Source organism: Microtus ochrogaster, chromosome 26 (assembly GCF_000317375.1).
Source record: "Microtus ochrogaster isolate Prairie Vole_2 chromosome 26, MicOch1.0, whole genome shotgun sequence".
Lineage (NCBI taxonomy): Eukaryota > Metazoa > Chordata > Mammalia > Rodentia > Cricetidae > Microtus > Microtus ochrogaster.
The window spans coordinates 12,348,355-12,361,642 of NC_022025.1; the positions used below are offsets into that span (position 1 = coordinate 12,348,355).

Sequence of the window (13,288 nt, forward strand, 5' to 3'; positions counted from 1 at the left end):
GTCCCTGAAGGTCTCCCTCCTTCCACCTGCAGCCATGGGGCTGTGATTCTTGCTGGGCCTGATACACCTTATGGTGATTTGGCTCTTGCTGTCTTCATTGCTATCTTATGGTAAACGTGTTTTGAAGTTAAAGTCTGTGTCCTTCACTGGCAATGCAAATCAAGCCTCTGTTTGAATAGAAATAAGTGTTACTATGCTCGGAGAAGCTTTTTCCATATTGGAAACTGAAACTCTGAACCTTTTCATTCAGTGTCAGAGTAAAATTGTCCAGAGGCCATTTTAAAAAGCTACATATGAATCTGTTTTTTTTTTCCATTTATAAAACTGAGATGGGGCCCCTAATAACTGACCCATCCCAGACATCCCAGTCTGTCTGTGTCCTGTGAACATCAATATAGTTCCTGTCAACATCCATATTTCTTCTAGTAAGCTATTATACAAAACTAATTCTTTCTGGTTAATAAAACTGGATTCAAAACACTGAGAATATAGAGCAGTGTGTGTTGTGTGTGTGCATGTGTGTGCACGCACACATGTATAACTTTAATGCATGAGCTATCTTGAAGGGAAGAACAACATCTTTGTAAATTCCTTCTCTACTTGAATGTCATGTGAAATGATATACAGTTATTTGATGTAAAACCCACATGTTATTGTACACCCAGAGGACTGAAACAATTGAAATTAGCACCCAGATCTCCAACTTAAAGTGAAAAATTAATCAGATTGCATTTTACTATGAGACCTGATTTATTTAGTGAGAAATGTGGGGGAAAAGCATTATAAAGTGTTTGCTTGGCATCTGGGATTTTTCCAGCTCCTCATATCTAATTCTGAGTACCTTTCCTATTGTCATATCCGAATTTAAGAGCACAGCAAGCGCAGTGCATCTCGGGGAACATCTCGGTTTCTATTGGCATTCCACCAGAGCAGCATGAGAGTCCTTGACTGGTTTCCCCTTTCTCCCCCCACGCTGGCCTTAACAGTCAGATGCAGTGAAAAACAAACCAAAACAAACAAACAAGATGACAGCGACGTTAACTTAGAATCGTCAGGCTGCAGGGTCCGTGAAAAGGTTACTGTGTCGGCTGCAGAAAAGAGAGCCATTTCACGGTACCCTTCAGGTGCTCGCCTGCTATTTAGAAAGCTGTTCTTGTCTCTCTTAGATGACCGTGTAATGAATCTGGCCATGTGGATTAGGGCTTGGGCTTTGTTACATCTTCACGAGGCCACTTGAGTTCACAAGGTCGTCTTTTTCGGCCCCACCACCTTTGTGGCCAAGGAGTTAAAACTGCCGAGTATCAGTGGGCATTTGCCAAACACTTTAATGTAATAAAATACATTACTGGCACTTTATAGTCTGTTACTTTTATTCAAATTTTATCCCATTTCACCCTTTCGCCCCCAAATGTTATGGGTTAAAAAAAAGTATTCATACATAAGGTTTTATCTGAGGACAGCTGGTTTCCTTACACAATTGCCGCTTCTTTTCCAGACATTGATTAAATACTACTGTGTAAATTTACAGATATCCTGGGAGGGGAGAATCAAGTGAATAATTTTAAACAACATCTTGTGATATTAGCCAATTAGAGGACTTTGATCGTAAAGCTCATTGAAAGAGCTGTGGCAGAGGACTTTATAACAATGGTCACTGGCATGTGGTCCGGATAGCTTGCTTCCCCCATCCCTTCCCGAAAGTGCACACACGCTTAATTTTAGGTGAGGGGAGAAAAAGCCATCTCTGGTTCCCACTGTCTGACTCGGTAGCAGACTTATGTTTCTCATTTGGAATGGGAACTCCTCTCACGGACTGTGGCTTTAAAGAAAACTGCCTTCTAACTTTTTCTCTAGAGACCATGCAGTATTCTGAAAAGTAATAAAATTCTGAAATCAAATAGGTTTAAGTCTTGTACTTACTTCATGGACAGCAGGGGGATAGTTAAATTTCTTAGAGGCTCCTATATAAAGCCAAGATAAACCCATGCCAGTAGCAGTCGCCGTGTCTCTAGCATCTACACGGATACTGCCTTGCTACGTTTTTCTTGTAAATATTATCGTTAGTCTTTGTAGCAGCAGTATGGGTAGGTCATTCAAATACCCCTTTGAATCAAGAGTTCATAAGCAGAACGTTTATACAGTGTCCACCTCTGTAATTGCACTAGTGATCTCATCAAGAATGATAGCTATAGTTGCTTCTTAAAAATGTTAAAGACAGGCTCTCACCATGCTGCCCAAACTAGTCTCAAACTCATTGGCTTAAGTGGTTTCCACCTCAGCATCCTGATTGCAGAGACAACCAGGGCACCAAGTCCAGGTTACAGCTTTTTATAACTAGTCATTTCAACTGAATCAGTTCAAGCCTATAAAGAAGACGCATATGTGGGGCACACAGGATTCAGATTTATCTCTCCAGGATACGTCGCACTAAGCATCACGTCATATTGTAAGGGTTTCCTTTGCATTTTGAGATTTTAGGTTCTCTAAATACTGGTAATGTGTATAAAGGCATCCTGTTCTTAGTGGGATGATAATAGTTCTGAATTATACTTTAAAACCATTTATGGTTTTTTTTTTCCCGGAAGCATGATGCTTTGTTTCCTCAAAGGATTATTTTTTTCAGTGTATATGGGTTCGTATAAACTTCCTATTGAGCCTTCTCAGGGCTGAGTTCCCCAGCTGTTTGGCCGATCTTCCACTATTGGTCTGGGTGTTTCTTAAGCAGTACAATAAGCATCCTAGATTTGTGTCGTAGCTTCTTCTCCATCAATTATATTCCTTCAGTATAGTAAGTATATAGATTATTTTGTTACCTTTTACAAGCTGGCATTTCTCTCTCTTTTTTATATTTTTCTAAATTTTAATCTTTTTAGGTTTCATTTTACATTCCACCAACAGTTATCCCCCAGCCTCCTGTTCCCCCCACCCCTCCCAGGAAACCCCCCCATCCACTCCTCCCATTGTGAGTAAGGGCTCCCATGGGAAGTCAACAAAGTTCGGCACATTAAGTTGAGGCAGGACCAAGCCCCGCCCTGCTCCATTAAGGATATATTATGCTACATTAGCATAGCATCTCACCATAGGAAATGGGCTCCAACAAGCTAGCTCATGCATCAGGGTTAGATCCTGGTCCTACTGCCGGATGCCTCACAGAGAGTGCAAGCTTCACCACTGTCTCCCACATACAGAGGGCCTAGTGTGGACCCATGGAGGCTCCACAGCTGTCGGTCTAGAGTTCATGAGTTCCCACGAGTTTGATTCAGCTGTCTCTGGAGATTTCACCATCGTGATCTTGATCTCCCTTGCTCATATAACCCCTCCTACCTCTCTTCAGCTAGATTCCCGGAGCTCTGTTTCCCCGTGCTTGGTTGTGGATCTCTGCATCTGGTTCCGTCGGCATCAAACTGGCATTTTTCTAATGATGATAATCCTAACACCTCGACTAATGATTTATACATTTCCACATCTAGCATTTCAACTCACATATAATTTCATTAAACTAATTGTAGTAAAGGAATGTTACTATATAATTTATAATCATACCATACCAATAGATGTAATTATTTAGTAATGTGGATTCAGCAAGATCTGCGGCTTAATATTTATTTTCGCCTGTCTATGCATTTATTTATAATTACTAAGAGGTAATTTATCTAGGAATATTATAACTTAAAAATATGTGGAGAAAATATTGAAGTCTGTTATACTTTTCTTAGTTCCGTGTATATCTAAGAGCATAAAGCATAGCAGACACAATAAAACCATATTGTTCACTGAGATACACAGGAGCTACGGACTATTTTAGCACATATCCATTGGATAAGTCTGCATTGAAATTTTTCAGAAAGTGGCATGATGTGCTTCGAGTTGTACTAGCCATTAAAAATGCTGAAATGCATCTTAATTGGGTGTGCACAGCAACTCGCCTTTTGGTTTGGCCTACCTATATAAAGTTTTGACTTACTTGAAACTCTGCAAATCAAATGAAACGTAATCCTTAGCCAAATGTAATCATCTTTTCATATGCCTTCTTAAAGTGCCCTCCACGCTGAAGAGCCACTTTCTCTGCAAATACGAACGGCGGCATTGATACCACTGCTGGTCTGCGCACCAGCTGCTCAGCTCGCTCCAGCAGCAGCATTGATACCACGGCGGGTCTGCGCACCAGCTGCTCAGTTCGCTCCAGCGTGGGGCTTCGTCACCGCTAAATCCAGCACAGTCTCACAGGTCGTGAGGCTCTTCCCCCAAACACACCCGCTTCGTCTCAACAACAACCAGAAATGGAGGACCTGTAGACAGAGAGTTGGTTGTTGCTGCTTACCCAACAGCCCAAGGGTCTTACTCTCTGGAGAGATTGCAGAGATAAGATGGGTCAAAGGAAGGGCTGCACCTCTAGCTTAGGTGGAGGAATTGGGCCAGTGGAGCATACACAGTATTAGAAAAGACGATCTGCTAGGTTGGTCTATACGGTCAGAGACTAGCTCATCTATAGGCTGGGGATGCGGAAAATCAATAGCTAATGAATCTGGGAAGTTGAAAGCTTCAGAACAAGGGGAGCAGCAACAATCCCAGCTCTTAGGTGAATGCCTTGGGGTGGACATCGAAAGTCCGATGATTCCGGAGTTTAATGTCTACAGGCGACAGCACCAGCCATGTGGGAACTCACCCACGAAGCCTGGAGCCAAGTGTCCTTCTGGCTTCCTCTTTTTCCTACTTTTGTTCCCTGAGCCCCAAGCTTACTGATCAGAGACACCCACATTCAGGGTGAGTCTTCCCTCAGTCGTTCATAAGGCAATCACCCCACTCTGATCTACAAGTCATCTTTTAATTTATTTGAGTTGGTAGTCATCACCGCCCTCCATGGTTGAGTCTCAGCCAATAGCAACCCTGCTGGGTGTGTTCTCTGGACTTGAGCAAATCAAAGCTGCTAAGCAGAGTCTGGAATTCATTCCCTCGGAAGCAATTTGTGCAGATTCTACTGCTGGACAGAGAAAGCACCTGTCACAGGGTGTGCGGTAGAGGCCTACAGTCCCAGCACCTTGAACGGGAAAGGTACAGTCAGGAGTTGAGGCTAGGTTAACCATGCAGTGAGTAGAATCCAGCCTCAGACCCTGCCTTTAAACAAAGTCAACCCTCGTCCTGTCCTGACTCCTGACTCCTTTGTCTCTGCTCACTTTCCAAACACTTAATGAACACTCCCCTATCTTTTTAACTGGCTCACACTCACCACGTTCTAACTTAAGTGGAATAGGTATGGCTGCTTACAAGCTGTGATGGAAGGGACCTTAGCAATCATGGCTCTTCCCTGTCTCACATAGAGGAATTGAACCATACTGAGGTTAATGAATTTGCTTCCATGACCGTGATCCAGAAAGACTCATCTAGACGCTATGACTCTGAGAGCTGTTTCTTCCCAGCAGGCTGCTTTACTAGATGATCTCAGTAATGTCTGCAGATAGACAGCCTTCTCTTCTGTCTCCTTAGTTACAGTGCTTGCCTACTTGATGCCGGATTTGGTCTTCCATACCAGATTACTAAGCATTCTGTAAGATAAAGATCTCAGTGTAATCATCACAGTTTCTCACCCGTGCACTGGAATGTTTGGGTGCACAGTCAGTACTAATAAAGACCTCACTAATGGAATACAGGAGACGGCAATTACTCAGTTAACTGAATATAGGAACATTGGTGTGAAATTGGAGCTCACATTTGAAAATGATTTCTCAAAGCCACATATTCTTTGGCAATCATATTTTGAACATTTTAAATAAATGATTTGCCTTGAATATGCAAAGGCAAACATACAATTCCATTATTTCCCAGGCATTCAATACACGTCTGTTATATACCAGCTTCTCATTATAGGGATAAGTACAATTTGGGGGGGATAAAATTGGGTGTGGATATGAACCAAGCACATTTATGCATGTATAAATATTAAATAGCATGTTAAAATCTAAAACATGTAAGCATCAAACAAACAAAAACATAAGGATTTGTTTCTATCTTAATGAACTCTCCCAGACGCAGAAGGAAGGGAAATTATCCCACAGCTCAGATACTCTAGTTATGAGAAAAGGGCCATGACAATCTAAAGGCTAAGGAGAGGAGGAGGTCTCTACCCACAGCTCCAGGAGCCACGGCCCTGGCACGGAGGACACCAGTCAGAGCCCTCAGCAAACAAGAGGAAAGCTAAGCATCCTTTGCCTTTCCAGATTGACGTGGAATTTGAAAATAACAACAAAACCAAAGATTACCTTCCTTTACTCCTCAGGATTAGCACTCCTTTTTAAAGGCCTAGATAGATTTGCAGGCTTAGTGTGAAGTTGGCTTAAATAGATTTGAAATTAACCATTTGCCGTCTGAAAATTATGTACTCAGCTCCAGCTTGAAAGGTCAATGCATTGAAACATTCAACGGTGACGGTAGCATCAGCCTTTATCGTGTGCCTTAAAGCACAGTAAAATAGAAATAGAGCTATATGTAATGCGCTTATAAAACCATATATGTGAAATGCATTAATTGATGGATACATATAATACAAATTGATATAATTTCCACTCTTTAAAGCCCACATGCATGGAAGAGAAAGCTCTAACTCCAGAATGTCTGGGTGTCTTCTGCAGATAACTACTACGGCACCCCGAAGCCTCCAGCTGAACCGGCACCATTAGTATTAAATGTGACAGACCAGATACTTCCAGGAGCTACTCCGAGTGCCGAAGGGAAACGGAAGAGAAATAAATCAGTGAGCAACATGGAGAAAGCAAGTATCGAACCTCCAGAGGAGGAGGAGGAAGAAAGTCCTGTGGTCAATGGGAACGGCGTAGTGATAACACCAGGTCAGTCTCTGTATTCTTCATGAGATTATCAGCTTTTTGTTACATATGTGTGTGTGTGTGTGTGTGTGTATGTATGATGTATATATACATATATATTAAAAATGTGGTTTGTTTGTATGTGTGCACACATGTGTATGTGCTTGCATGTGTGTGCATGCACTCACGTGGGGGTGAGGGTTACAGTTGCACATGTTTGCCTGGATGGAGATCCTAGGTCAACACTGGTGTTTTTCTTTATTGCTCTTCATCTTATTCTTTGAGATGAAGTCTCTCACTTAGACCTCACTGATTTGGCTAGCCTAGCTGCTCAGAGAACCCCACCAGATCCTCCTGTCTCTAGTTCCCCAAGTGTTGGGTTACAGATGCATGATGCCACCCAGGTTTTACACGGGGACTGGGGCTCCTAGGTCACTCTGCTGCTCCAGAAGCATCTCCTCAGCTCCTATTTGGTGCTCTAGGCTTGGGTGTGTGTGTGTGTGTGTGTGTGTGTGTGTGTGTGTGTGTGTGTGTCTATTCAAGCACATACGCACAATTATCTTTAGAAAGAGAAGGTTGTGGTATCAATAGCAAAGAAGTGATTCTTTGTTACTGTAGGATTTGGGGGTGTGAAGAATATTGCCCAATACCTTGTGCATGCAAGGCAAGGACCCCACCACTGAACTACATTCCTAGCCCATAAAATATAATCCCATATTCAAATTACTAGTTCGAATTTTGCACTGTCCATTCAATATCCTAAATTTGCAAAGAGAAAGTAGTTCATTTTGGTAAAGCTTCTAAGCAGCCAAATTAGGTCTGTTGTTTGTAAACATATGGAATATAGTTTTAAGAGTATAACTAGTTTTTACCCAGAGATACGTCCCAAGCTTGACTTTACTCCTGTGTCCTTTTTAACATTATCAAGTTAGCGATCAAAGTCGTCATTGGCCCATGTATGAGCAAATACCTCAGGTTCCTGGCCTTTGTGGCCTCGTCAGTTGCAACAACCATCTAGAGTCCTTCAGATCGGTACTGTCTTGACTATAATTTTTGTTATCATTTTATATATAATATATATCAATATATTATATATTGATATATATGATAAACATATATCAATATCTTTAAAATACTATATTTTCCAAGTTTTAATCTATACTTTTATTGTTTCTTGGTTTCTTTGTTAAGTTTATTTTGTTTGCTTGCTTGCTTGCTTGGTATGTTTCTTTGTTTTGGAGAAAGGGTGCCACCACATAGCCCAGGCTGGTCTGGAGCTCCCTATGACTCACAGGTTTTCTCTTCATCTGCCTAGTGCTAGGATTCTGCGTGAGTCCCTATGCCTGGCTTTATCTTCTAGCCTTTTTATAATATAAAGCACACAAAAGTCTAGTTTCAAATACATATTTTTATAGATGAAAGCATCTAATCTCCCAAACTTTGAAAATTTCAAAAGAGATAGACGGTTAATAGTAGTTATCACCTAACCATTGAATTCCTCAGAAAAGCGAAGTTCTGTAAACTTAGTAGATGGGTGTTTGGACTTCTTTTCTTACATGAGTTATCTGCTAAAGTTTTCCGGAAAGTGATTCACTGTTATCTGCTGGCTTCCTCTCAGCAGCCATGAGTAAGTCCAGGGCAAAGACACAGAAATGCATATATATCTTAAAGGCTCTCTGTTAATACCCACACAATGCCTGGAGGAGTGGCCCATGAGCGCTCCCCAACAAAGAGAATACAGTATGTGGGCACAGAGCTGCCTTCTCCAGGCTCCCAAGCCCGCAATTAGTGCAGACGAACTGCACCTCCCGGAGAGCAAACAGAGTGTCCCTTATGTGATCTCTGAGTGTCCTCGGCAATGATCTCAGTTCACCGTTGGGGACCTGCACCCCAGTGCCGGGCTGCTTGGCACGCTGGCTGTGCATGCTCCATCAGTCCTGGTACTGTGAATGAGACCCTGTCACTGTCTGAAGAATAATGTCCTCCGTAGTGAATCTCGCTGTTTTCCTGTGAATAATGCCCGGCTCTGAAACCGCCACAGTGCCTGTCCCCTGCTTATTTTTATGTGAGTTCACAGAGGCTGTGGATTGTGTGTGCACTCAGATCTTCCTCTGTTTTTTTCCTTTTGTTTTTGTTTCCTGGCGCGACTTAATTTTATGGTTTGGCCCCAAAGACTATACTTGATTTTTTCTCATTTTGTCTGGGGGGAGGGGGAGGGGGATGGGTAAAATTCTAGGACTATTTCAAACTAATTCTCTGAAGTCTAACGTTCTCTGTAGAAAGCATGTTCCATCTTAAAAGGATTACGTGAAAATTCAAACTGATCTACCGTAAAGTGCTGGGATGTCCAGACGTGACGGCAAATCAACAGGAGAGCCACTTAAGGGTTGGTTCTGAACCACACAGTGAGAGCGCACACAGTGTAAGCATGTGAAATCGTGACAGTCTTCAGAAACATCCTTTTAAATCAAAGCAGCCCCGCGTTCAAACTACGTGAAAGCAAGGTCTTTATGAGATCTCTTCTGGTCTTCCCATGGATTTGGGGTATTCAGGGCCACACTCAGCCTCTGCACAGGATTTGGGGGCTTCTCAGAAGGCTGACACGATTTGTTATGACAGACATTTGCTACATGAATGGAGAAGGCAGGACAACAGGCAACAGAGGAACGTCAGAGTTGCTTAGATTGTAAACTGTTGCCAACCCCTGGGTATCTTCTCCCTTCACCGGTATTTACCTCTGTCTGTTTCTTGTGCCCCACTGACACTTGGACTGACTCCTGCCTCCTTTGTCACCCATGGGTGCTCTACCTGAGCTGACTGCTGGCCTTTCTCTCAGAGGAGGAAGGTCTCTGGGTAAAGCCTGCCTAAGCGCCAGCCCCATGGCTGGAGGGACCACTTTGCCTTTTTCTTGTTTTTATTCCTCTTGTGCTCATCAAAAAATACCTTGATTCTGTTGTGAGCTTACAGAGAGGCCCTCCAGTTATCAAAGGAGAGAATGTATATGGAGCCTTCTGCTCTGTCTTCCAGCCCTTTGGAATTTCAGGTTTAAACTAAAACTATTGTGATCTCTCTTCCCCATCAAAGTTTAAAGGTAAGCTATAAGATGTGTTACAAATGCAAATCTTATGTTTTGTTTCACATCTTACTATGGCTCTTGGGTATTTTCAATGTGTGTATTAACTTCTATCACCACAAGTTTGCTTAGGGTTCAGGGACTTGTTCCTGAGTGATAAATGTTTTTCGAATTAATTACATTATAAAAACCACAAAGCACACACAATTTCACAGCCATGAGGACTATTATTCCCATTATCCCATTCTACCTTCATTAAAGTATTAAAAATGAAATACTATAGAAGGAATAAATTTATTAATTAAGGCAGCTCTGCTCCCCGATAATGGGACATAATTTCCTCTACTAATATTCTCTAGTGATTCTTTTCCATTTAGTTTTATATATTCCGGGAGATACTTTTCCTTGTCGTTTTCCACTTACAAACCTCGAATATTCTACTTTCATAATTTCTATGCTATTCTAGTACTGTGTACAATTGTGGATTTCAGATAAAGTTGCAATACAATTTTGAAGCATTAAATCTCCTTTCTCAGTAATTCCCAGTTCCCTGATTGGCCTCCTGAGTAGATGAGTCACAATTTGTTTTTAAACAATAGGAAATAATCTCTTTACAGAATTGGTGGCTTTTGCTTCCTCAATTGACATAGCATCTACAAATATAGAAGCACACTCAACCATGGCAGTAACTTGCCCTTGTTCTAGCGGGCTATACTTTGTGCTTTCATCATGGCCTCAGATAATGAAGGGAAATACCTGTGAGCAGCTCAAAAGTATTGATTTGTCTAACGACTTAAGATACAACCACCCTCACAGACACACACAGACACACACATGCAAGCCTGCAAGCCTGTATGTGTGCGTAGATGCCCCTCACATGGCTAAGGACCAGTACTCTAGTGTCCCGCGTTTTGAAGAATTTAAGATACTTCTTTCAGAGATCATAACTCCTTCTAAATCATTCCACCATCAAAACCAATTAAATCTTAGTAATCAATATGCAAAGGAAAGTTCCTGAGGTATTGGAAACAATAGCCTTCTCCGCTGCTGGATCTCTGCAGCACTGAGAACAGCAATGAAGAAACTGCTTTGCTGGTTTTCTTCCTTGTAGTTTAGGGTTCTGTACCACATGCATGTTTGCCCACATCAAAAAAGCAATCTTGTTATGGCAAGCATAAATATTCACAATCTCTACAGTCTACAGGAATTGCAGTGCCCACAATTCTCCAGATTTTAGGAGTTTGGGAAGAAACAAAACAAAAATCTACAATCTTAAATTCTTTTAATCAACTGGTTATATAGAAAGCAGGGGGCCTCTACAGGACAAGTTTGTATCTGAACAGTTCCTCCACATTTCTCTATAAATTACTATGGCAAAAAGATAGATAGATATGCTTATAAGCATCAAGTTATATTATAAATAAGATAAATACTTAATAATCATATGTGCTTATTAGAAACCAATTACAGCAATAGCTGCTGCTTGTTCAACTGTCAGCCCTGAAGTGTTTGTTCATGAGCAGGAATTTATGGTTCCTGTTCTCCTTGAGTACTTCAGCACTGAGCACAAAGGCAGGCGTGTACAGTTCCAGTACTAATTGAGGATTTCAGCATTCAGCAAGGATACAGGAGTGTGGCTCCAATTCTAATTGAGTCTGCTCACCACAAAACAAAGTAAAAATGTTGGATCAACATATTGAACATATTTTCGAATGGGATTGTTAGATTTTCAAAGAGCTCTTCAACCCTACCATGTCCACCACCACGGCCAGTTCCATCAAAAACCAGAAACCATGGTGGAAGAAGCCAGTACCAGGGAAACTAGTAGCATGGAAGGCTCCATTGGTGACCTGGGAAAGCAAACTTTTGCTGAAATAAGATCTGGGGACCTGTGCCTCTGGTTCTATTGTCTGGATTCTCAAAGGTGCTAATGTAACAGCAAGTTCATAGCTCTGGAGCCCAAGGCCAATGGGAAAAATAGATAGAGATGACCTTAGGGAAAATGTGTAGTTCCTCGGGATGATGTTTTCTCCTTTAGTTAATCCTGTTATATATCAACTGGACCGGACATTGGGAGGCGCTCAACTTATAAAAATAGTTTTATTGTTACTTTACACACGTCTTTTAAAAATCCCCAAAGAACTAAAACTCTTAGAAAATTACCCACATCTTGCTTTTGTAGGTCAAAATCATTTGTGTTGGGATAGACTGACTCGATTTAACCACCCAAGATAGCTGAGCGTCCTAAGCAGTAACACTCAGGGTAAAGACAGACAACGTTTACCGCACATCAAATGCATGCCAGTAGCATTCCATTCTAAGGATTTCCTAGACAGGCGCAGTTCATCCTTACAGACAGACAAGGCTGCTGCCTCCCATGCACACATGTTCAACATCACATCTTGAAAGAAAGATTGAAACCCACATCACCTGACTCAGTTCCTACTCAGCGATCAAGCTGCTGCTTTTCCTGAGGAACGTTTGTTCCTCTCTCAGAACCACACAAAAGAAAATAACTTCTAAAATCCGAGCGGTTCTCCTTCTTATAAACTAGAAACGTATTCCTTTTTTTCCAATATTCAGCACCTATGCTTTCTTACAAAGGAATGATATGAAGGTGAGGAGAAAATACTGAATTTATTCAAATTTGTCGCATAGCTGTAGAAATACAAAGCAATGTTTTTTTATGGAGGGAAATAAATTTGGAAATATATATGGTTGTTGGTTTCAAAACATAAAGTCAACCGTTTCCTCTTAAACTTAGACATCTTCACACTCTCCCTGATTTCACAGTGCAGCACCTACAGTCGCTCTGCACAGTGAAACACATTGTGTCACGTCGCTCTGCACAGTGAAACACATTGTGTCACGTCTGATCGTTATTCTCTGTTGTCAATTTGGCTACCTCTGGAATTAGCTACAAACCAAATGACTGGACACATAGGAGAATTTCTGTTTTCTTAATTAAATCATCTGAAGTGAGAGGACCCACTTGTAATCCAGATTTCTGAGGATGGAAGATCCACCTCCTGATCTCTTGAGGTGGGGCGGTCCACCTTTAATCTGGGCCACACCCTCTGCTAGCAGCCTGTGTTTAAGACACCAAAGAAGGAAGCTTTCTCTCTCTTTGTCTGCTAGCTCACACTCTCACTAGCAAGTCCGTTCCTTGACTTGCATTAGAAACTACTTCGTTGGAACTCCATTGCATCCCAAAGACCAGTAGGGATATCCAGCCTCATGAACTGAACAACTACTGGATTCTTGGATCTCCTGATGGCAGATAGTAATTATTGGGCTACCTGAACCACAGCCTATAAGTCATTCTACTAAATCCCATAGATAGATAGATAGATAGATAGATAGATAGATAGATAGATAGATAGATAGATAGATAGAT

General features: G+C 41.6%; 1 protein-coding gene across 4 annotated transcripts in view; it reads left to right on the forward strand.

Annotated features, from left to right (window-relative positions):
* Magi2 (membrane associated guanylate kinase, WW and PDZ domain containing 2) overlaps window positions 1–13,288 on the forward strand; it is a 1,267,351-nt gene that overhangs the window by 814,621 nt on the left and 439,442 nt on the right. For all 4 annotated transcript variants that reach the window (XM_026784667.1, XM_026784668.1, XM_026784669.1 and 1 more), the window contains exon 4: window positions 6,627–6,842. In XM_026784667.1, the coding sequence (XP_026640468.1) occupies window positions 6,627–6,842 (216 nt within the window). The remainder of the gene's footprint in view (window positions 1–6,626; window positions 6,843–13,288) is intronic.